This window comes from Stegodyphus dumicola, chromosome 1 (genome assembly GCF_044657685.1).
Source record: "Stegodyphus dumicola isolate Sdum_Otavi_A_Nest chromosome 1, ASM4465768v1".
In the NCBI taxonomy this organism is placed as follows: Eukaryota; Metazoa; Arthropoda; class Arachnida; order Araneae; family Eresidae; genus Stegodyphus; species Stegodyphus dumicola.
The window spans coordinates 197,072,306-197,097,444 of NC_140768.1; the positions used below are offsets into that span (position 1 = coordinate 197,072,306).

The 25,139-nt window shown below is 31.0% G+C and overlaps 1 protein-coding gene across 5 annotated transcripts in view; it reads right to left on the reverse strand.

Moving 5' to 3' along the window:
- Nucleotides 1-25,139, reverse strand: part of LOC146999437 (mitochondrial tRNA-specific 2-thiouridylase 1) — a 147,214-nt gene that overhangs the window by 69,359 nt on the left and 52,716 nt on the right. For 4 of the 5 annotated variants that reach the window (XM_085824564.1, XM_085824565.1, XM_085824566.1 and 1 more), the window contains 4 exons: nucleotides 24,027-24,192; nucleotides 14,849-15,021; nucleotides 12,307-12,479; nucleotides 12,030-12,150 (listed from right to left, as the gene is read on the reverse strand). In XM_085824564.1, coding sequence (XP_085680690.1) covers nucleotides 12,030-12,150; nucleotides 12,307-12,479; nucleotides 14,849-15,021; nucleotides 24,027-24,192 — 633 coding nt within the window. The remainder of the gene's footprint in view (nucleotides 1-12,029; nucleotides 12,151-12,306; nucleotides 12,480-14,848; nucleotides 15,022-24,026; nucleotides 24,193-25,139) is intronic. The other variant, XM_085824563.1, reaches the window with a different exon arrangement.

Genomic DNA, 25,139 nt, shown 5'->3' on the forward strand with positions numbered 1-25,139 from the left:
CATCAATTTATTTGCTGCATTAGGATCACTGATGTCATGACAATTTTAAATGTATTTTTGTGTCACCAACACTGAATGTATTTTGTATTTTCATTGTATAGTATTGTACAGCATCTACTGTATCGTATTGTATTGTGGTATTGTATCTACTGTATCTTATTGTATTGTGGTATTGTATAGTATCTTATATCAGTTGGCTTTTAGTACAGGTTAAATATGTTAAGTTTTTTGTATTGTATTGTAATATTGTATAGTATTGTATGGTATCCTATATTCGTTAACTTTTATGCAGGCTAAATATGTTATTTTTATTCCTCATAATCGTATAATTAGCCTTATTGCATGTTTTTCCCACAATACCACATGATCAATTGTATTGTACAGCTATTGCATTCTGTTACTAAAGTTTGGTACGAATCCTGTACCATAATTGGTAGTAACCAATGTATCGACCTTTGTATATCTTAAACACAGTTGCATGCTAAATATATTTTGTATAACATATTCCTTTTTCCTAACTATTGTTGTACTATAGGGATTGAATGCGTACCGAGATCAAATTATATTGTACGCTACCTACTTCTTCTGTATCACATCACTACCTGCGGTATTGTAACATGACTTTGTCATAGCGAATATCTAGTTTATTACACTGACTTTCAATATGTTGCTTTGTCAAATATATGTACTTGGCTATGCAATGTATCCCGACCCAGTTGTTAGTCTTCTCAATTAAGTCGAATTCTGAATGCTTTACACATTTCCCATGTATCAGTACTTCCAGTCACACACTGATGGCTATTGTATTCTTTTATTTTTATTCCTTTTGGTATATCCTCTGTGTATTGCTGTAATCATTTACATTCATTATGTCACTATGTTCTCTATTTTTATGTTATATTGTCATTAAGTCTAATTCTACTGTCTATATTTTACTCATTGTATATTATTGGGCTGCCCAACGTCAGACTGTACTTTAGCTTATGTATATTCTATATTTGTGTGTATTACACCTTTGTAAAATTTTTCTTATTGTCAAAACTCGCCCTTTTTGGCCCTGCATGCTTTTGTTATTTTATTTAATAAATGTGGGGCCTGGGCGGTTGTTGGGTTTGGTTTGGTTTGGTTTATTTAATTATGGCAAAGCACACTAGGGCTATCTGCCTAAGGGGAGGGATGCCTTCGTGGAGGACTTTCTAAGGGAAACTGGCTCGTATACACGTTACACATGGGGAAAACCACGAAAACACCCATGCAGCCAGCCCGTTCGCGGGATTCGAACCTCGGACCGAGCTACCAGTGTTTAGCGACTTTACCCTGGTAGCTCGGTCCGAGGTTCGCGAACGGGCTGGCTGCATGGGTGTTTTCGTGGTCTTCCCCATGTGTAACGTGTATACGAGCCAGTTTCCCTTAGAAAGTCCTCCACGAAGGCATCCCTTCCCTTAGGCAGATAGAAGTTAGGAACATTTTCTGTACTGAAAATATGTGTCTACGAAATTCTTTGGAAAAAATGGAAAGTAAATAATCATTTTGATACTTCTTTAGAAATCAAGTGTTATAAATGAACAACGATTTAAAAATTAACCAAGAGCACAACGAAGTACATAAATAAATTCTTTTGCTAATCTGTTATGAGCTTTTAAGTAGGATATATCCAGAAATTAGTAATGAAACGTTCAACTTAACCCTTGAAATTTTACTAAAGAAGTCTCTGTAATAGTAAAATGCTGGTTAAAATTGTGCTAACAGAAGTAAAAAATATGCCTTTTTAAAAATATTCGCATGATATGTAATAAAAATGAAAGCATGGCCCCGGTTCAGCAATGCAATACAAGGTGTTAAGTAAAAAAGTTTCTAAACTGATTTTTTTTTTTTTTTTTTTTTTGTCACATAGGAAATGTATTGAAAGAGCGAAAATTAGTAATATATTAGCAGTGGACTAGGAAACAAATTTTCTAGTTAATACTTGAGGTATGAAAATTTATCAAAAAGTATAACATGTAAAAATTTTTCTTCGCAATAACTCAAGATAATACTGTGGTATGAAAATTTATCAATAAATCAATAAAGATAATACTGTGGTATGAAAATTTAAATGTGTACTCAAGATAATACTGTGGTATGAAAATTTATCAAAAAGTATAATATGTAAAAATTTTTCTTTGCAATAAGTTATGAATGTTTTTGTTTCAGTAGAATGAAGTTAGAAAGTTCAAATTTTGTAATGAAACACTCATTTAAGCCTTTAAGATTATATTAAAAGATGAAATAAAACACATTCACTTGAAATGTAATGAAGTAAGTTAAAATATAACTCTGGTTCATCAATACAATATATTAGTTATGTACAGTTAATTGCTCATTTCGAATATGATAAAGAAGAAACTTTTGAGTCAAAGAGAAATATATTTACAAAGCAATGATTCTTATTTTATTATTAATTAAAATCAAAGCGCTGATGTTTCTTGTGAAGATGAGGTATTTTCTTAGACATGCTTCTAATGAAATTAATATATAAACTTTTAAGAAAGAAATAGACTTCACGAGAAAAAGTCTATGACAATGCAAATCAGTGATCGTGGTGACTTAGAGAAAATATTCCAAGTCTGTATGAGCTGGGTTAAAAGTCTCCATTATCTACATTCGAATATATCTAAGTCAGCGAAAATTAATCTATCCCTATAGTATACTAAGATAAAAATTACATTTCTTTTATTAATTTCTGGTTCAGCGTGGTAGTGTTGCTGAAGTTAAATCTTCTAAATGTGTAACACAATGATTAAATCAAGTAATATAACTATTTAGTAAAAATTTGTTCCTAAGTCTTTACAGGCATTGTAAACGATAAATAGGAAAATATTTGAAAATTCAATGATTTGCAGTAGCAGTAATGTAAAAAATGGTAATATTCAAAGTGTTCTAAAGGTTACCAATAAGGTGCTTCACAAAAACGGTTTATGAAAACACTAACACCTCACAACCACCCACAAATAACTTCCGTCTCAACTGAAAATTTTATACTCAAAATTTACTTTGAATACAGGAAAAGAAACATTAAGGGTTTCAAAATGAAAATACTCATGTAAACTTTCTGGAATGAAATGTACAGTATTTCAGGAAATATTCATGTAACTTCCAACTTGTTTGTAATTTTGTTAAATCATATGTAATGAGCGTATGTGAGACATGAAATGCATTTGCATGCGAAAAAATAACAAACATTTAATTATCTGACAATGAATCAAATTTCATTGGAAATGTAATGGCATGAAAAGTAGTACAATATATTTGTATGGAAATTCTTGATGATAATTTCTGTGTTTTTTTCGAATAAAAAAATAGTTAAAGGCTTCTAGGTTAGTAATGAACTACTAAATTCGGTCAATTTTCATCAAAAACGCCGTAAGAAGTTCTCCGTACTGGTAAAATATTACTTAAATTCTCTAGCTTTGTGACTTCCCTCAGACATTGGCAAGACCAATGGCTGTCTGGTCAATACAAGATAACTGTATGTTTAATAGGTTACTTCAAAGCTATGAAAGAAATAACAGTTGGGTAAAAATATGGACATTTCCAAGAAACAAATGTTCTCTTATGTCCTTTTGGTATTATAATTATAAACAAAATGCACAAATTTAGTAAATACGTAAATCTGAGGAAAAATGGTAAATTAACATGAAATGTTTACTTAAAGTCTATGTAAAGTTGGAAAACAGAGATCGTAATACATTTGAAAAATAGTTCATATACAGTGCATTAAAATTTTGCACCTGATCTATGAATTCATGAAAATCAGCCCAAAAAAGTCATTTATCACGTTCGCTTGCTTGCAGTATATTCTCTTGTTGTTTTAATCTTTTTGCTTTTGAGTTGTATTATTTCTGAAGTTGTAATATTTCTGAATCTGAAGCTTTAAAACACAAAATCCCTCTGATTTATCAACTTGCGTCTAAATGTACAGTCAACCAAATGGAAGATTTTAGCATAAGTAAATGTACTACAGACAAAATAAAATTAAAAATTTATCATTATTTTTCATGCTCTGTTCATGAAACTTTTCCTGAGTTATTCCATTCGGAACATTTTCAGAAAAATTCCTGAGTTATTCCATTCGGAACATATTAAATCAAAAATTAATAAATTAACTAATAACTTAAAATATAGTAAGAATGAGATGAAAAATTAAAACAATTAAAAATATCTTAATAATAAAAAAAAATTAAAGTGTGGGAAAATCTTACATTTAAAACAGCAATGAATAAAGTAATGATTATGAAGCCAAAAGAAATCCTAGCTGTCGTGTTAAAACAAATGTGTGATGCGATTTTCACGTCAAAGCGCATGTGCAGACTTTCAGCCTCATGACATCAATGGTGCAAAATAAGTCAAAGGGACGAAAAGAGTTTCAAATAAGAAGTCTGATAAGACGACGGGGTAGCTGTGTGGTAACGTTCAGGTCTTACACCTCAGAGATGGCGGGTTCGAACGCTAGCCGTGGAGTTATTTTTAAAATTCAGGGAAAATAAGATTAAATTCCATAAAAATTAATTAAAAGGTAATAATTAAAATAATGACATACTAAATAATTAAAATACTTATCAAAAAGAGTAAATTAATGGTGTATTAAATAATTAAAAATAATAAATTAAAAGTGATGTCATGCCAAACATGTGGCTCCAGAGCTCGTTGCCACAAAAAATAAAAACTTTGAAAACATAAAATCGTTGCCACAGAATTAAAAACGAAAGTTTGTTGATGTCATTCCATCACGTAATACAAGATGGCGCTGGTATCCTCACTTCCGGTTCTAGTCCCCTCTGGATACTGGCCACACCCTTTTTCTGTGATGTCACTTCCGTCACCCGAGTACCCCGGGTTACTACTGACGTAAAAATAATTTAAAAAATCTCTGTGCAACAGACAACATGCCTCCTTTTCAGAATTTTTGAAACTTTACAACAATAAATTACCAAATACATGGGCAATAATGAAAGCATGTGATTATATACTTTTTTTGCGTAATGAGATGGAGGATTGTCCAACAGTCACTGTTTCATTCAAAGTCAAGCATGATTTAACTGTTTCAGATTTTTGTGAAGGTTTAAACATAACAAGTATGTTTGAATGGCTTTTGGAAAAAGATTCTGAAATAAATAGTCAAAATTTGAAAAACCTTTCAAATCATTTGTACAGTTATGAGAAAACCTCAAAAACAGTCGAAGAAATGCTGGAGTTGGTAACTGAAACTCTTCAGAAATGTTCTAAAAATATAAAGAACAGATTATGATCTACCGATTAAATTTTTTTAGGGAACAGATATCATTACTGAAAGCTAAACGCCCAGCCTACACAGCTGAAATGATGACATGGGCTTGCACATTATTTTATAGCAGCCCTACGTGTTATTCTCGAATACGAGAAAGCTCGTCCTTGAGTTTACCACATCCTTCCTACGTAAAAAAGTTAGCATTAAATGTTGGGTCGACAACGGGGTTAAATGCAAAGTATTTATCTCATAAATCTTCACAACTACAAAATCATGAAAAAGTTTTGAATCTTTTACTTGATGAGATATATATTAAACCTACTGTTGCATATAAGAATGGTGAAATTGAAGGCTTGTCATGTACAGATAAGTCTCAAGAAGCTTCTACAATTCAAACCTTTATGATTTCTTCAATCTTATCTTCAAATAAAGAAGTTGTTACAATGGTTTCTGTTCATAATCTCAAGCCAAACGATTTAAAAATTCAGACTTCACAAGTGTTAAAATTTGTTCATGATTGTGGCTTTGAGGTTGTTTCCATAATTTCCGACAACAACTATGTTAACCGAAAAATGTTTGAAATGCTATGCAATGGTCATATGGTGTCTGCTATTGAAAATGAATTTTGTTTGGGAAAAAAAGATTCTTTTATTATTTGATTCAGTTCATTTACTGAAATGTATAAGGAATAATTGATTAAAACAAGATGAAACCAATCAAACCTTTAATATTCCATCTTTTGATGATACAGATAATACGTTGTACTGTGCAAATCTATTGCATCTGAAAAAAATTATATAACATAGAGCAGCAGCATTCTATGAAAATAGCTCCAGCTCTTCCGAAAAAAGTTCTATATCCAACTTCTTTAGAATGGCAGAATGTTTCTACTGCCGTTAAACTTTTTGATGAAAAGACATGTTGCAGCATTACATGTCGAATTAAAAGAAAACAAAACAGGATATGGAGAAACTGTTAAAGGAACAAAAGATTTCATAGAAATAATTTTGAAATGGTGAAGTATTGTCAATGTTGAACATCCACGCAAAGGACTACATTTAGCAGATACGAATCGTGAACCAGTATTTTCAATTAATGATGATAAAATTAAATTTTTCGAAAATTTTTGTACGTGGTTGATAAAATGGAATGGTGATGACAGGTAAAAGTCCAGAAAAACTGTTGGTCGACTCACTAGAGAAACATATCATGCACTGAAACATACAACCACAACTTTTATCAATGCGAAAGAGTTAAAGAATTTTAAATTCCAGTATGTGCTGTATGGAAAATTTCAGACAATTTGGAGGCAAGATTTGGACAATATTGCCAAATGAATGGTGCAAATTACCATATTTCACTGACTCAGGCTTTAGAATCTGAAAAGAAACTCCAGTTAATTAGCTGGATGAAACTGAATTTTTCAAAAAAATGGGGAGTTCACAATAAAGACATTACAAACGGATAATGATGATTTAGACAATAGTACTGAATGTAGCATTGAAAAGTTTAATGAAATTATTTCCTTTTCACAAACATTTTAAATAATGGATAAAGATATGAGAGTATTGATTTATAAAGGTGGATATGTGACTCGAAAAATCTCTAATAAAGCAAATTGTCCAAAATGCAAAACTATTCTACATTCTGATAAGGTTTTAGAATGTGAAAATAATCTTTCAGATTATTTGGAGTGCATCGACAGAGGGGGGTTATTGTGGTCTAATGAATTTGTTGTATATATTATTGCAGTTACATTTCAGATATTTCAGGGACTTATTTCAGAACATTATGAAACTGACTTTTTATGTGCCAATAACCAAAAACTTTTATTGATACAGCTTTCTGAAGAAAACCTAGATCTCATGAATATTGGATCTATACAGTTAATATGTTCATGTAAGATGGAAATTGGTAAATTACGACGGTTATGTTTATCCTCAATTTCAAACATTTTATTGAATAATTATACTAAAGTTCGTAATGATCGTTTTAGAAAGCAAGCAAAACCCCAGAAAAGGAAAAACCAATCCTCATTCATACAGTAATTTAATACTGCCAAAAGTCCGGACGTCCATAATCCGGACATCAAAGCTACAAACTTTTTGCGCATGCGACAACGCATAATGCGTTAATGCATGTGCATAATACCTTTATGCTTGGGCATATGCGACTAAGCATGCGCATAATACATTTACGCATGCGCATTTAATGTATAACAGACAGTATAAGCTAAACTAAAATTATCTAATTATCTATTTCAGTTAATGTTGCAGATTGCGTTGTTCCTTAATCTTCTAATTGGGTCAAGCTTATTATTTTTTGCAGACTGTTAGAGCAATTTTATAAAAGTAAGCTTGAACTTTCAATTATGTCAAAAAGAATTTCCGATTCTGGAGCTACCAAAGCATCTACAAAGCGAAAGCATGTTTCGATGTCCATTAAACAAAAAGTGAAATTGCTGCAAAAAATAGATAAAGGCATGAAGAAAGTGACAGAGAGGTGATTTGTTTTTCTAACCATTTTGAAATCTGTTTATCAATTTCACGCTGCTCTGCGGGGGGAGGGGGGGACGTCGCAGCGCGCAATGAACTGGAAGTTATCCTTATCTTCAGGGCAGATTTTTTTTAATTCGGCTTATAATTCCTTATTAAATGTAGTATTTCATCTGGATGTACTCTGTCTTTGATATGATTTAAATCAAATTCCTTGTCATTATAAATATCACGAATATACATCAAATAGTTTTCTGGTTGCAATTTTCTAATTTCGACTGTGCATAATGTATGCTTTACGCATGCGTGGATTGAAAGAAATGTTTAATAAAGTAAACAAATAAATATACACCTTTTTTTTTTCTCAAATTTTGATACCCTTTACATCATAATCTTTATTTCATAAATTACGGTTTCATATTTTTAATTTTATAATTTCTGCATGCCATCTTACCAGATTTAAACTGATGATCTATAATCCAGAAAAACCAATAATCCGGAATTGCCGAAGGCCTGACGAGTCTGGATTAAAGACTTTTACTGTATCAGTAATCTGGAGTCGCTTGTTTAACATGCTTCAGTGAGTATACATTAATAAGTTTAATACTATAATTACAACATTTTTTCATAACCTATTATAATAAAAATATTAATTATGTTAGGCAAATTATTATTCTTTATATTAACTTCAGTTAAATGAAATATTTGAAATTTATGAAACAAATGTTTTGTTATGAAAATGAGTATTTCTTAATTGCTGCAAATTTTTAGATTGAATATCTTTCTATATGTGTCTATAAATAACAAATGCGAAAAGAATCAATATGTTTTGAATATTTATTGAGCACATGTAAATAAGCTTTAAATTTTAGCATTTAGTGAAAATTCTTCAAGGATAAATAACTGGTGTGTGTTTTTATTTTGATATTCAGTATGAAGTAATAAGTATATTAGATTTTAATTTGTTTAACAATATACGTATATTTACTATTCTGAAAAACATTATATATATATAGTATATGTGTGTGTGTGCATATTTTTGCATGCATTTGTGAAATGTCAAAATTTGAAGAAATAAGAATAATGTGAATTGTATATTATGAAGTTACATCTAAAATAATGGCCTCATTTTGTATTCATTTTATATGAATGAAAATCTACGTGTAAATTAAATAATGAAAAAACGGAATGCATTTATATTGCTATGTTTCCAGATTAATTACAAAGTAACATTTTTTCATCTTAAAATTATATGATATAAACAATTATATGTAAATAATGAGAAAACTTATCTGAGAAGCATAGCTTTATGTTGAATGTCAATCCTTTGAGTAAATCTGAAACATAAATTTTTGAAGCTTTCGAATTTTTGGGTAATTTTTTTATATGAGAGAGCAAAAACATATTTTTTTGTATTGCTTGGAAATAAGTGAAAATATTTAGTTATGATTTTAGTTTTGAATGCAATTCACACTGCGGTTAAAAATTTGGTATAATTTTCCATTTTAACCAGTGTAGAACTACTTGATTTTGCAGTATTTAATGCTATTAAACTGCACATGATGTTATGCAACAAAAGTATAGTATTGTAAAAAATGTTACTATTAGCAAGCAAAAATTAATATTATTTGAGAAACTACTCTTAGATGCAGCCCTGTTGTCTAAGTGTAAAAGATTAGTACCGCAGTTTTTCAGTATTTTTTGTTACTAATGCTCTGAAGAGAAAAATATATTTTTTCTCATATACTATCGAGAAAAAGAAAGCACGCTGATCGAAGATCATCTTGGCTGACCGCCCCTGGCTGTGACGTCATCAAACGTTAGCTCTGGCCTTCTCCCATCAAGATGGCTTTGCGTAATCTCACTAGAGCCAATGATATTCAAAACAGTGACTTCAGCAAAACTGTGGGCTGGAATACACAAAACCTCCACCACTGTTCAGAGAAGTTTGGGTTAAATATCCTAAAAAAGCATCTCACTGTCACAACTTAACAAAGCAAATGAAACAGAATTAAAGAGGTGGGTAACTTATGCAAAGGGAAAAAGTACAGGACGTCAAATTCAACAATAAAGCATAAGTCAATAACGAAATAGTAGAAAACATTCGCATGATTTAGCTATGAAGTTCCAGCAAGTCCATGCATCATGGCAACAGATAAGTATTCTACACACGTGTATTTACACATTTTTAGAATTATTTTTGGGCTGTTTAACTAATGTTTAAAATGTAAAGTGCATTGTTTTTTCAAATGTTCAGAACGATAGCTCTACCGAACTTACCATACAGCTCCATTCAATTTTGATGGGATGGTATCTGAGGAGCCCTTGGAGACAGATCAGAGGGTCTCCCATCTTTCCTTTCATATCAAAAAGCCTATCAAGTGGACTTCTGTCTCATCAGTGATTTAAGTGCCTCCATGTTACATAGACAAACATCCAAGCCTTCAGTAAGTGGGTAATATCAAAGAAATACCAAGCGCAGATATTTTCATTACAAAATGGTAGTACCGTAATTTCGCACGTATAGTCCGCAGACACGATTTTATATAAAAAAAATTTCAAAAATCGTCAGATAGTCCGCACCACCGGATAGTCCACGGACTATACGTCCGAAATTACGTTTTTTAAATACGGCAATATTCCCATGCCTTTTAAACACATCCTTTTGTTTGCGCCAATTTCTCACCGCTTTCTCGTCCACTTCAAAATAACGGGGTAAAATCTAGTATATGGTGCAGCCTTGGTGTGACTTTGAAAATTATCGCCAACACCAAAAATGATCCAAAGAACGCCTATATACATAGTATACACACATAGTATATATACTATATACATAGTATATACTATGTTTAACTGTATATTTTCTTTGAATGACCCGTTAACTACTCATCGTATATGTCCCGTTTTCACTGCTCATCATAAAGTCGCCAAAAGTAGCCAAATCCTGTGTGCACCGAATACTAATATTAAACCAATAACGGCCCGCTTCTCTATTTCATCTTATTCAGCTTTCTCAACTACCTTGAGTTTAACTCAGCAGTAAAAACTTCGGCGATGTTTCATCAACGTTATCGAAGATGAAAGACAAAATACGAAAACAAAATACTGTGCAACGTGCTATACTCGTGATAAGTGGTAATGAAATGTGACCTTCGACCCCACTCACTCGGTGTTGCCGAACCACGCTATAAGTAAACGAATCACGCTTTTTTCTTCCTACTCCAAGTGCTTGCTACTATGGCTCCTAAAAACCGAGCTGACGCATTACTTTTCCCCCTCCCGGCAGTTGCGCTAAAGCAGTGCGAAGGATACTGGGATATAAAGACTCTGGTTGCGCTAAGTGAGTGCTCACACAAGACTTTCTTTGGCTCATATCCCGGCATCGCTTGATGCGCGAGCCTGGATTTTAGGAGCTCTACTTGCTACTACTCATTCGTTCTGCACTATGCTCTATGGTTTACTATCGATACGATACATACGAATGTTTTCTTGGAATCTCGTGCTTTTTTTACATTTGATCATCGGCAGTTCACGACAGCGTGTTTTTTAAATTTCAACGATTTTAACCATGAACAACCAGCGTATTATCCGCACTGGTGGATAGTCCGCAGCTTCAAAAATTCGCATTTTAAACACAGATAGTCCGCGGACTATACGCGCGAAATTACGGTACCATTATTTGAAAACAATACAAAAATCATTTAAAAGAAATATTACATGTTTCAGTATTGTACGAAGTGTTCAAAAAAGATAATTACAAATTTTGTTTTCTTAAATTTTAAAGCTAAACACATTTTTCTAGTTTTTTAACTTACAGTGCAGAGTTTTATAACATTAATTTTAATACTATGAATAATAATGGTTTTAAGTACCTTGTTATGTAATCATGTTAGAGGAAATTTCAGGCTATAATATAGAACAATATATGTTTAAAAAAGCCAATTTTACAAAAAGAGATGTGAGTAAAGATATTTTATTGATTTTATAAGCCTTTAAATTACCAATTTCTGTTTGTCATATGAAACTTTGCAAACAAATTAATTGAAATACTTTAAAATAAAAAAATATGAATTTTTTTTAAATAAAACTACTTTCTAACAGAAAACAAACTTTGAAGAGATAAAAGTAATTTAAACATATATAAAATTCTTAATTTATATTTTTAGTTTTCATGATCCCAATATACCCTTTTTATAGAGTACCAATGCATTATTAATTTCATTATCACTGCCACATAAAAATTTTTAGCACCATTACAGGTCACATACCTTTGTGTTGTCCAACAATTTTTCCATTTTCTACATTTATAAAATTTCCTACTCGAGGCTCAATGTAGTCATCAATAAAAGACTGAAAATTTCTACGGCCAATGAAACAAATTCCAACACTCTATGAAAAATAATAATACTATATATATACTACTGAACTACCGAAATATTATGTACTACTTAATTTTATCAATATATTGAAAAACAATAAATAAATTTACACCTTATTGTTCCAATCTGTAATAACAGATATTCTATAACAGAAAAGACTACTTACTTCTCTTTTTCGTACAATTCGATGAAAGCCAGCAGCAGTAGCAATATTTTTTACTGTTGATTTAGTCATTTCTCCAAGTGGGAACATGCATTTTTGAAGTGCTGTTTTTGGAATCTGAGCCAAGAAAAACGTCTGATCCTTTTGTTTATCAACTCCTTTTAAAAGCTGGTAACCTTAAAAATTCAAGTTCTTTATTACAAATTCTTGTTAAATTATAAATGTATATATTTAAAAACAATTAAAAATGGGTTTCAGTGCTGTATGTGAACAAGGACAATAAGAAAATAGAATTATATTTAATGTATACCTAAGCTAGATGGCCATTCTGAAGGCTCAAATGAGTTTTATTAAACAGTGCAGTAAAAAGCAAAAAGTAATCTATTTTTGCTGCTAAAGAGCTAGTCATAGCATATTTACACTTTATTTTCCAAATTTGAGGTGTTTTACATTTATAATTGTTTCATATAACTTAAGATGCAAATGTTTTCTTTAGCACAATTTTTTTTTTTTTTTTTTTTTTTTAAATTTGAGTGTAATTTTCAGATACACTGAAAATTATACTTTAAGCTTATTTGCATTAATTTTCTTTAATCAAAGAAATCTTTCATTTAACGCTTTTATTTAATATTTGAGCCAAATATGTAAAACTTATGTAGATTTAGTGGTATAACTACAGATGACTTCATTTGATATAATTATCAATATCTACACATAAAAAATTGGGATATGTTTATATATGCAAATAAAACCCTGGTAGGAATAAGAAATAAATTTACACATAACTGTATGATTTAGTACACATTATTGAAAGCGCTATATAAAAGTCAACACCAGAATCTAAATTCTAATTTTAAGAATACACAGGTAGATTAAAGATATATAGTAGAATTCTGCCAATCTACACATCTTGGTTGTGTGGATTAGAAAATTCTACAGATTATATGGTTTTCTAAGATTTATTTCTATTTCTCTATTTCCTACTTTTACATTACATTTGAGCTGCTTGCAAAATAAATAACTGAATAGTTACGCCTTAATATTTATGTCAATAGGATTTACTGAATACAAAACTATTACATTTTTAATTCTTTTACGTTAAAAAAAAAAAAAAAAAGAAAGATACAACAAAATGAAGATAAAACAGATTGAGAAGACAGATATAAATGATAAAGAATTCTTTCCCCCTTTTTCTTAGGTACTAAGAAATTATTTGTTTTTACAAAGTATTTTATGGAAAAAATTATGTATTTAGCAATGCAATTATTTTCAAAACAATTTGTATGTTTTTAAGTGACAGGAAAAAATATAAATAAATAAATACTTTATTTGCAAAAAAACAACAGTACAATTTTCCTTAAACTGGACCTCTACACTAATTCTTCTATTTTGTCTTATGCATACGTATAGAATAAGAACACAATTAGCAGTTTATAAAAAGTGATAGAATTGAAAATTTGAATATATTAAAAGAAAATTACTGTTTTTTATTCCCTTAATGCCATGTTTTTGAGTTTCAAAGTTAGAAAAATCTCACAAGGGTTATTTTTAAGAATCTATCTCTAGTCACCATTGATGTAAATGAGTGTAATTTGTTGCACGTAATACAAAGAAACCTACAGTGAGGCAAATTTCAATTAGAAATCAACATCTGAAAAGCCAAGGATAAATACACTTCCTACACATATTAATTATATAAACTTAATATTTTTAAAAGACAATGGAATGCACACTCAAAAATAATGATTAATTTAAAACATGAGTGGGGGAAAAATTATATATTCATGATTCATGGTTACTAAAAAAGTTTTTTTTAAATGCTAAATAACTTAGAATAGTAAAAATAATTCAGTTGGTATGATTATCCACACTCTCCACCAATAGTCCACACCTCTCTACACATTTTAGACAAGCTAATGCACAAAAGGCAACAGCCAATTCAAAATGATGGTAGGCTAAGAATTCCATAAAGAGCAATCAATCAATAAAATTAAAAAAAGTAAGAAGCATCAGTAATGAAATATTCATCTTTTTTTAGAAATCCTCCTATTCTGCACTACAGTGAGTGTTTTTGCTTTAAAAAAAATCACAGAGTAGCACAAACTCAATGCACATAACTGGGTTACCACATATATATTTTTTGGTGATATCACAGGTTGCCACTTAACTATTCTGCCTCAGGAATATTTTTTAGGGCATGGATAATTAGTATTATTAACTTTTTCAATCAAAATATATTAGAAATATTAGAAATTGGCATTTATAAGAACAAATTACTATTAAAATGACCATACTGAATTTTTTAAAAAACAGAAATTTTGTTTGTTTCAATCCAAAAATAAGTGTGGATTACAAACATTAGCAGATTAAGTAGTCATGGATAATCAGAATTCTACTGTACTTTGTTTTCAACCAATGCCCATAATTAATGCAAAAATATAAATCAGTAATTTAATTTTTCTGACTATTCTTTCAAAGAGACACAAGTTTATTAAGGTACATGACTCAATAAAAAATGTTTAACAAATAATTATTTCTGTCTCACCTCTATTAGGACTGCTTGAGAAAGGCATAATTCGAGCATAATGTCCAGTTGCAATGGCATCTGCTTCAAAATGTTGCACTGCATATTTTAAGAAAGCATCAAACTTGATTTTCTTGTTACACAAGATATCAGGATTCGGAGTAAAACCTTTTAAATAATCTTGTATTAAGGAACTACAAAATATAATAATTACAAATAATATATCTAACTGAAAAAAATATTACCTTGCAATTATGCATTACAGGTAGGAAATAAATTAACTATAAAAATATATAAATAAATATAATCTGAAAATATTTAGATTTTAATGTCTCCCAAAACGGTGTATTTAAAAATTTTATATACTTTCCATAATGTCACAATATATCAGTTTATTCTTGTACTCACTCCTGTTGCCTATTCTTTCCTTTACTATTCTATTATCCCATGCAACAGAAAATAAAAAATTTTCATTGGTTGCTTCAAGAGCTATGAAACTTTTGGTTAAAAGACATTCCAAAAACATCTTTAAGTAAACTTCGGTAACCCTGACAGGATATAACTGAGTCACAGCATCATTTTTCTTCTACGGTGAACTAATGTCATGGTATTTGTTTATCTGAAAAGTTACATGGGCATAAAAAATTATTTGATGACAATGTCAAGTTTGAAACTAATATCCCTTTTAGGCTAATAATCTTCAATTTTATTAATATTAAAAATTATTAGCAAATTCAAGTATAAATAATATTTTTTTTTTAATATACAAAGACATTTACACTCTTTTAGAATGATTTTTATTTCAAAAGTATAAAATGTTTTAAAAGAATTACAAAAAGCAACAACTCTCATTCTGTGTGATTGAAAGCTTTATTTCTTTCTTTCTAAGATGAAATATTTTTATTCTGTAATTAAAAATATCACAAAATTTTCAGAATTAATATTTCTGAAAGAAAAAATAAGAAAGGTCTGTTTACAACAGTTTTGGGCCCCAGGCACAGTATAAACTTTCAGGGTGCCTCATACCTTTTTTGCTTTCTTGGGAAGAAGGATAGGATTATCAAGAATTATTTGATGATTTTAGGTCCCTTAAAATCTTAAGTCCTAGGCCCAAGCCTTGGGAGCCAAGGTGAAAATTAGGCCATGGAAATAAATATCATCATTGAAAATGCACGAAAATTGTCAAGCATTGCTTTTACATGGGAAAAGACAGCAAATGAATATCTGAAGAAGGTATATAATTTTACAACTGCAACAAAAACCAAATTAAAATATATTAGAGTTCATCTGATGAGACGTAGAAATGCAGAAAATACTGATGGTAAAGCAGAAGGCATACTGAAGAGGAAGAATTCTGATTGTGTAGAATGTTACATCCATAATGACTAAGAAATTTGGCACTCAAGGCAGATTAAATACTCATTTTTATTTCAATTGACACTTGTGGCCAAAATTTACTTGGCACTCTAATCGTGCCTATTTCGAGAACATTTACATTTTTGATACTATTGCGATAGAAAGAGAACATAGTCAAATTGCAATTTGACTATGCTCTCTTCCTATCTCAATCAATTGCTTTCAATCATAAATTGCTTTTCACTCAAAAAATCAATGAAATTTAAAGAAAATTGAACAAAAACAGAAGAGGAATTCAATCAACTGATGCTTAAATTTCATTGATTTTTTTAAATGGGATTTTGCTTGTTTGAAAAGTTTTGATTTTAACTTTTTTAAATTCTTCATTGCATTTATAAGATTATATGAAATTTTTTAATTACGAATTTCAATTTTTGGTCTTTGTGAAAAATTAGTTCTAAATTTACTTTATGTCTTTAATGATAACTTTTCTGCAGTTTAATGCACAAAAATACTAGGCATGTTAAATTTTGTTTTCAAAAGTATTATTTGGTAATTATATATATATACACACACACACACACCACATCAAATTTTTACCACATAAAATTATCTTACTTATAAACTTCATAAAATAAATACTATTCAGAATTTAAAAAATAAATAAACAAATAAAATAAAGTAAATAAATACACAGAAAGAACCAATATAGTACACAGTATGTTTAAAAAAGATTGTTATAGGCTTTATTTCATTAAATATAGATTTTTCACATATGCAGTGCCCAATTTATAAATTTTATTTCACATGCCCAATTTATCTGGCATTCAACTAACCAGAAAGCTCGAGTAGCCAGAAAATTTAAGAATTTCAATTTTTTTAAGCATCCTTTCCAAACAATTAAGCAAATGAGAGACTTATAAAGCCATCATAAAGCTCGGGCAATTAGCTTACTAAGAATAAAATTTGTTGATAACTTCTAAAATGTTACAAGAATTACATGGCTCTCTTTCAGAAGACTTTGCTTACACCCTCCCTCCCCATTGTATTCAACAACATTTTTCCAAGAATTACCCCTTGGAATAAGATACACAAAGAAAAGTAAGCAGTTATTATGGCATGGAAACATATGAGAGATTCCAAAGTTCATAATAGGCATATAATTTGTCAACTGCAATCACTTCCCTCGCCAATATGTTTAAGCAGGTGGTCACTAGAGACTTATACATTTAAAAAAGAGGATTAATCAGATGAAAGCTTTATTGTCACTTTTTTTCATGACCGATGGCTTCAGGAAAGCCAAAACAATGTTATAACATACATTTTAATTCACACAAAATTTTTAAAAAATTAGTGTCGCAAACCATCATGGAAGAATGGAATAAAACTTGTTTATATGACAACAGACAGCAGTAGACATTCTATCAAGAAATATTCTTGAAGCACACAAATAGTATTTTAAAGTCTCTGCATACCATGGGATTTGGAAGTAGTGTCCTTGGCACCATGCGTTCCATTCTTGCCACTAGATGGCGGGCATTCTTCCCCTTTTTTTGCTCTAATTGAGATCTGAGAGAGACTGTAGCCTGAGAACGGAATGGAAGCAAAAGATGAACGCTGCTTAGCATATTTGCAACTAAGCTCCTTCTAGCAGTCAAATTCTTCATAAATATTTGTAAATACTAATAAAATGTGTTGTGTCTTTTAAAGGAAGCCTCCTATTTTCAGTCTTATGACTTCATATAAGAAATCCTTTCAGCCATCCACCAAGAAGAACAACGGTAAGTTTACCTTTTTGACATTTATTTGATCTTCTAAAATAACATATGACATCCGAACAGGTGCGGCTTGAAGGTTTATTTATTGTATTACTTTGATTATAAATATATGATTATTTATAAACTCTAAAAATGGAGGGTTTAAAGAAATTACGTACTCCTTTAAGAAGTGTTTTTACACAAATATCTAATAAATTGGAAAACTATTTGAGAAAAGAAGTACGTGATATAGAAGAAATCAAAATCCTAATGACGCAGAAGAAAAATGGTCAGAACTTGATTGATAGAAAAAGAAATTATAAAATTGTTATCTGATGATTCTAAATGTTCTCAAAGTGATTTTGATAAGGAATACGAGGGTAGCACAATATATAGTGAGAAATATGTGAGCCTTAGAACTAAGGTAAATAGAATAATGAGTAATACTAATTCAGGGAATAACAGCATTCTTAGTTCTACAGTTCAAAACCGGAAGTTCAAACTGCCAAAAATCAAATTTAACCTTTCAGCGCGCGCGCATGCACAAAATTTATGACAAATTTTTCGCATATCGAAGCTAAGATGTCTGAAGGCCATTTCTATTTCTCCTTTCTATGCTTTCCCACATCATGGAATGTGCCAATAGGAAGTCATTTGACTTTTTCTCTTTTTTACTGGGCTTTTGTGCTATGTGGCAGCGTTTTCATAAAGTTTACGACACGCACGTGCTTGTGGGTGACAATTCGGAAAATATTTTTTTTCTCAAATATTTTGTAATTTTGTGTTATTAATTGCTGTGTATTATTTTAATTTGAATACATTTGGTTCAGTAAATTTTATATCGGTTTTCATGGCAAAAAAATATGTGCAACCAGTGGATTTTGTTCACATTCTTCAAAAATTATCTGATGAAGAAAAGGAAACCTTTGGGTGGGAGAACAATAGCGATTTCCATTCCTTATTTTCTTTCATTTCTATTTTTTAGAAATAAATAAAAATATTAAAGTTAGTTTAAAGTGTGTTTTTGTAACCAGTAAGAAGTAAATTTCCTTGCAGAAATAAGTAATGCTAAACTTACTTTTTTTCCTATCAAGGTGTTTTTCTTTTTTATTTGTCTATACTTGCCTTTGTAGAAAATTTAAATAAGCTTCAATTTTAAAATATAATTATTAAATAATAAATTTAAAATTTCCTATAATGAAATACATCATTGCATTTCCATCTCACTAACATAAGAACTCAAAACTAATTTACTTATATTTAAATGTGATATCATTTGTATTTTGCGATAATAAGATTAATATTTTATTTCTTTACAAATTTATTATCAATATTCACTCATTTCTGTCATTTTTTGTGCCAAAAATGGTAAAATAACGGATGTCGTAACAAATACAATGTGCGCACACTCATATAAAATTGCCCAGCGTGCGTGCTGAAAGGTTAAGAAATTCAGTGGTGATGTTAAGGAATGGTTGGGATTCTGGGGTCAATTTAAGAAAATTCACGATGATCCCGAAATTCCACCTCAAGATAAATTTTAATATTTCAAGCCACTGTTGAAGGTTCACATGCAAGAGATATTGTTGATTCTTTGATAGAACTAATTTCTTTTTTTTTTGTTGAGATTTCATGAAGGAAAATTTACTACTATAGCAGACATTGAGAAGGCTTTCTTACAGATCAGTGAAGCCTCAAGATATAGATTGGCTTTGATTTTTCTGGTGGAATGTTGTTAAAGAAAAGAAAACAAAAATATTTCATCATACTAGAATAGTATTTAGTTTAAGAGTAGTCCTTTTCTTTTGGCATCTGTTACAGAATTCCATCTACAAAAGTACATGAAAAATTCTCAATATGATAGCTAAACTCTAGCATAGCTTCTACGTAGATAACGTTGTTGCCAGTTTTGACAATGAATCCATGATGATCCAGTTCATCTTCAGAAATAATATATGAAGGAAAGTTTAATGTTTGAGGTTGGTTATGTACCGGAGATAACTTGAAACAGAAAACCATTTCACCAGTATTGGGCCTCTTATGGAACTCTCAGAAAGACAATTTGACTTTGAATCTGAACTGGTTACAAAATTTAGAAATGAATATAATAACGAAGAGAACAATTCTCACTGTAACGCACAAAACATTTGATCCTATTGGAATTGTGAGTCCTGATCTTTTGTTATCCTAAAACCTAAAATATTGTTGCAGAACCTATGGAAAATAGGAATTTCTTGGGATACTGAAGTCGACAAAAAAAAAAAAAAAAAAAAAAAAAAAAAAAAAATTATGAATTGGTATAAAGGCCTTTTTCTCTTAAAAGAAATCTCCCTCCTACGTTGGATATATTCCAGCAAGGACAACAGGAAGTTCTGCAGCATTTGCACCTTCTGTGATGCCAGTAATAATGGGCATGCTGCTGCAGTTTTCTTGAGAACTGTGACGAATTCTGGAGTTGAAGTTCATCTGTTAGCATCGAAGTCTAGAGTAGCTCCCGTGAAATCTATCATGATTCCTTGTCTCGAATTGATAGCTGCTAATATAGGCGCCAGACTGTGCTCTTCCGTTTTAAATGGTTTACAATGGCAAAATGTGGAAACTCATTTTTGAACAGATTCTACAACAGTTTTAACATGGATTCAAAGGGAAGAGATCGTCTGGTCTGTCTTTGTGGAAAACAGAGTCAGAGAGATTAGGAAACTGACATATCCAAATGTGTGGAAATATACTGCTGGAACAAAAAATCTAGCTGACCTCCCAACAAGAGGTTGCACCACCAAACAACTTTTGGCATTTGATGGTGGGAGGGCCCCGACTGGCTGAAGAAAAATCAGGAAGAATGGCCTAAACAAAGGGAAAAACAGGACATGGAAATAGTAAATTCAGAAAAAAGGAAATCAGTCAATTCTGCACTAAATATGCAAAGGGTAGAACATTTTTTTGAGAAATATTCATCTTACCACAAAATGTTAAGAATAACAGCTTGGGTATGCAGACTTATCAACAACTGCAGAACATCAGATTCTAAACAATCAGGAGAACTCACTGTCCTTGCAATACAAACTGTAAAAAAGAAAACAGCAAGATTGTGCAGACAGAAGCATTTGGCAAAGAACTTAAAGTTAGAAACTTTTGCACCTTTGTTGACTCAGATGGCCTTATTCAGTCAAAGACCAAGATTACTAGAAGAGAGGAAGAAGAAAATTTTCTCTGTCCAATTGTACTACCCTCAAATCATGACTTAGTTTATAGGTTAATTTTAGATTACCATTTGCGACTATCCCACGCTGGTGCGCAATTCGTATTAGCCAATATTCAACAGAAATTCTGGGTCCTGAGAGGAAGAAAAACAGTATGTAACGTTCTCATGAAGTGCACTGAGAAGATATAGCGCAAAGAATATAGGGACTGTTCCAGCACTTCTTCCTGAAGATTGAGTTAGAGATGCTCTGGTGTTTGAAGTGACAGGAGACAATGTAGCGGCTCCTCTTTATTTAAGAAAAGGAAAAAAGGCACTGATCTTGCTCTTTATTTGTGCAGTCTATCGCACAATACATCATGAGCTGATAGAAAGTTTATGAACAAATGGGTACATCTTGGGATTAAGAAGATTTATTGCCAGAAGAGGCGGTTCAAGAATTATTTATAGTGACAATGGCACTAACTGTTGGAACTGAAAATCTTTAAGATCGATAGATTGGAAAGAAATAGAATGCCATTCAACTAGTATGAGAATACAGTGGAAGCGTAATCCCCCAACTGCTTCATGGTGGGGTGGCTGGTGGGAGAGGTTGATACAAACAGTGAAGATGATGTTGAGAAATGTTCTCGGAAAGTCTTGTGCCTCTTACAAAGAAGTGTTGACTATACTCTGTGATTTTGAATCAGTGATTAACTTAAGACCCATCACATACCTTTCAGAAGATCCAAATGATCTTACAGCACTAACTTCTTCAATGTTTCTGCAAGATGTACACAAGGTCGGAGTACCAAACTTAGACCATCTAGATACCATTAGTCTGACAAAAACATACAAGTTCTTGCAGAAGAACACTTTCGCAAAAGATTTCGTGATGAATATTTAGCTATCCTAGAGCAAAAACCACTTAAACGATCTACTGGGAACTATCAACAAAAATGACTTGGTGTTTGTCGGCAGCGACAACAAGAAGAGAATAGATTGGCCAATAGGTCGCGTTGTAGAAACATATCCTGGAAAAGACAACGAAGTATGTGTTGTCAAAGTGAAAACTGCAACAGGTGAACTCCTGTGAAACGTATTTATCCTCTCGAACTTGATAGACCTAACTTGTTTAGTGACTTGACCATGACCAGAGAGAACTCTACCAATGAGTGTGACAGTGATACGAACTATCAAACTAGATATGGACGTAAAACTGTAAAATCTGTTACATATTTTTAAATTGTTAATTTTTCATATTTGTGAAAGTAGTACTTGAACTAGTGAAAATAGTACTGTTGGATTATTGATAAATTTTGTTTTGATTTCCCCATCTCATCGATGTAAAATCAAAAGGTGGGAGGAAAATCAATGTAAAATCAAAAGGTGTCCCATTTTTGCCACTAGATGACAGGCATTCTTCCCCACCCCCTTTTTTTTTTTTTTGCTCTAATTGAGATTTGAGAGAGACTGTAGCCTGAGAATGAAATGGAAGCAAAAGATTAACGCTGCTTAGCTTATTTTTGATTAAGCTCCTTCTAACAATCAAATTCTTCATAAATATTTGTAAATACTAATAAAACGAGTTGTGTCTGTTTAAAGGAAGCTTCCTATTGTCAGTCTTATGAGTTCATATAAGAAATCCACTCAGCCGTCCACTAAGAAGAACAAAAGCTAAGTTTACCTTTTTGACATCTTTTATTTGATCTTCTAAAATAACAACATGGGTTCCAACAGAAATTAAATTATATTCATCTCTTTCGCCAAGATGTATTCTAATCAATTGGTGATAAACTGAATGTTGTATTGATAATAATTTTTAAACACTTTACAGATCTTTCTACAATAACAGAAAAGCAATCTTTCATTTGTTTCGATTATTATCCAGCTTCTACCAGAAGGACTGGCACAAGTTTGATGTCATCTCTGTCAATTTTCATGGTCAACAGCATTATAAAACCGGGTAACACATTTTAATTTCATATGTTAGAAGCCAACAAAATATGCCAGATTTTATGTATAAAATGCATTTTTTTTTTTCAGAAGTTCACATGATTTTAAATGTAGACTTTCGATACTGAAACTGGTAATATATAAGAAAACTATTTTATAACTTTTGATCAGAAAAATTTTCCTCCATTCACATGAATTTTCTACCATGAATTCCATTTTGTTCAACTATCTGGAAATTTCTTGTATCCAGAATTCAGCATTTCCTGAGCATTCCAGATAGTCGAACTTTTACTGTACTTTCTAGTACAAAGATAAACAAGTTTTCTGTTATAACAGTTTCAGTGCTGTACGTACATTAGTTTATGAGTATATAATGTAAATTTTTACATGGCACTATTGCAGCAACAATTCCGATTAATACAATATTATACAGCTGTACTAAATATCCATTCTTAGTAAGCTAACTATAAAAATTTTATATTATGGGAATATTTTATTAAATGGATTTTTTGCTATACAGGTATTACACAAAGAACAAGAATTTACATGTACACAATAATCCCACCTACACTTTTGAACCTGTTTCTAAACCATTTCCTTTATTAATTGAAATTTTATAACTAGAAGTACATTTTTGAGATCATAACACACATAAATAAATTTAAAATAAATAATGATTATACTATATTATAACTTCATAATGTATTAACATTCTTGAAAATAAATCGTATAAATTAAGATAAAGTAAATAGTCAGTGTAAGTTAGCAATATTATAAATAAGATATTGAGGATAAAAATAATTCAAAAATATATCCATATATCATTATGATTTCCTGCAGATTATTAGCAATGTTTCAGAAATCTAGCTTTCCAAGTAATTGCAGTTAAAAAATTGTTAACATAGATAATGAGCTTAGTTAAAATAGCGTAATATACTTAAATTTTACAAACCTAAAAACATTATTCCAATACTCTTTAACAAAGTTCACTTCAAAAAAAGGAATACCAATTTTTTTACACACATATTCTGCATCTTCTTTATCATGATCAGCTTGGCAAAACCCTTTTTCATCAGTAATATCCCAATTTCTCATAAATGCTCCCAAAACTCTGTAACCTAACAGAAAGAAACATTTTGAGTGCATTGTATTCACACAAAAGCTGATATTTTCCAGCTTTCAAACTCAGCTGGATTTTATTCACATACAATGTTCCTGTGTCAAAATACAAGCAGAAATGCATCAATTAAACATGCATTATTATGTGTCACTTTCCTTCTAATGCTAGTAAAAGATATTTGGTACTTTCTAATTATCTACACCTCCACCAAAAAATTGAAAACTCATCAGCAACTAATTTTTCAGCAAATTTATGCACGGAAGCAATCAATCAATTGATCAATTGTCAAAAGCAATCAATTGATCAATTAAATTTAATTACAAAGATTTCAAAAGCACACAATATCAGTAATAAAACACTTACCTGTTTTAAGAAATCCTTTTTTTCAGTGCTGTTGTTCTCCCCATGTGCACAGCAATCGGAGAATTGCACATACATCTGTACACTTGGGTTATTTCGCACCAGTCAAAACAAACATATACTACTTGCATTACTAGGTTGTCATATATATACTTTTTTATGACACTGTGGTTTGCAGTGTTAACTATTTTCATGACATGCTGCGTTGCCTCATGAAACACTTCTTATTTTCAGCGGGAGAGAGGATAATCGGAATAATTCAATTCCAATGAAAAATTGAATATTTGCATGAAACAAAAAATTGGTTTACCAGTTAAAAGCATAAAAACAGTTTTATACTTACTCTGTAGAGACATTAGATAATTTTGAGGGCCAGAAAGATGAAAAATTAGCAACGCTTTCGCTGGGAATCGAACTATGGACCTCTGGAATACGTGCCCAGTGTCACACCACAAAGGCGGGAGAAATACCTTATATACTCCCTCTTTAGAGGGCGACTGGGGTTTTTAGGGAACCCAATTGCCAAATCCTGGGGTGTGGAAAATCATCATCCAACACCTTTTTAGTTCGGCCACCACTGTAGAG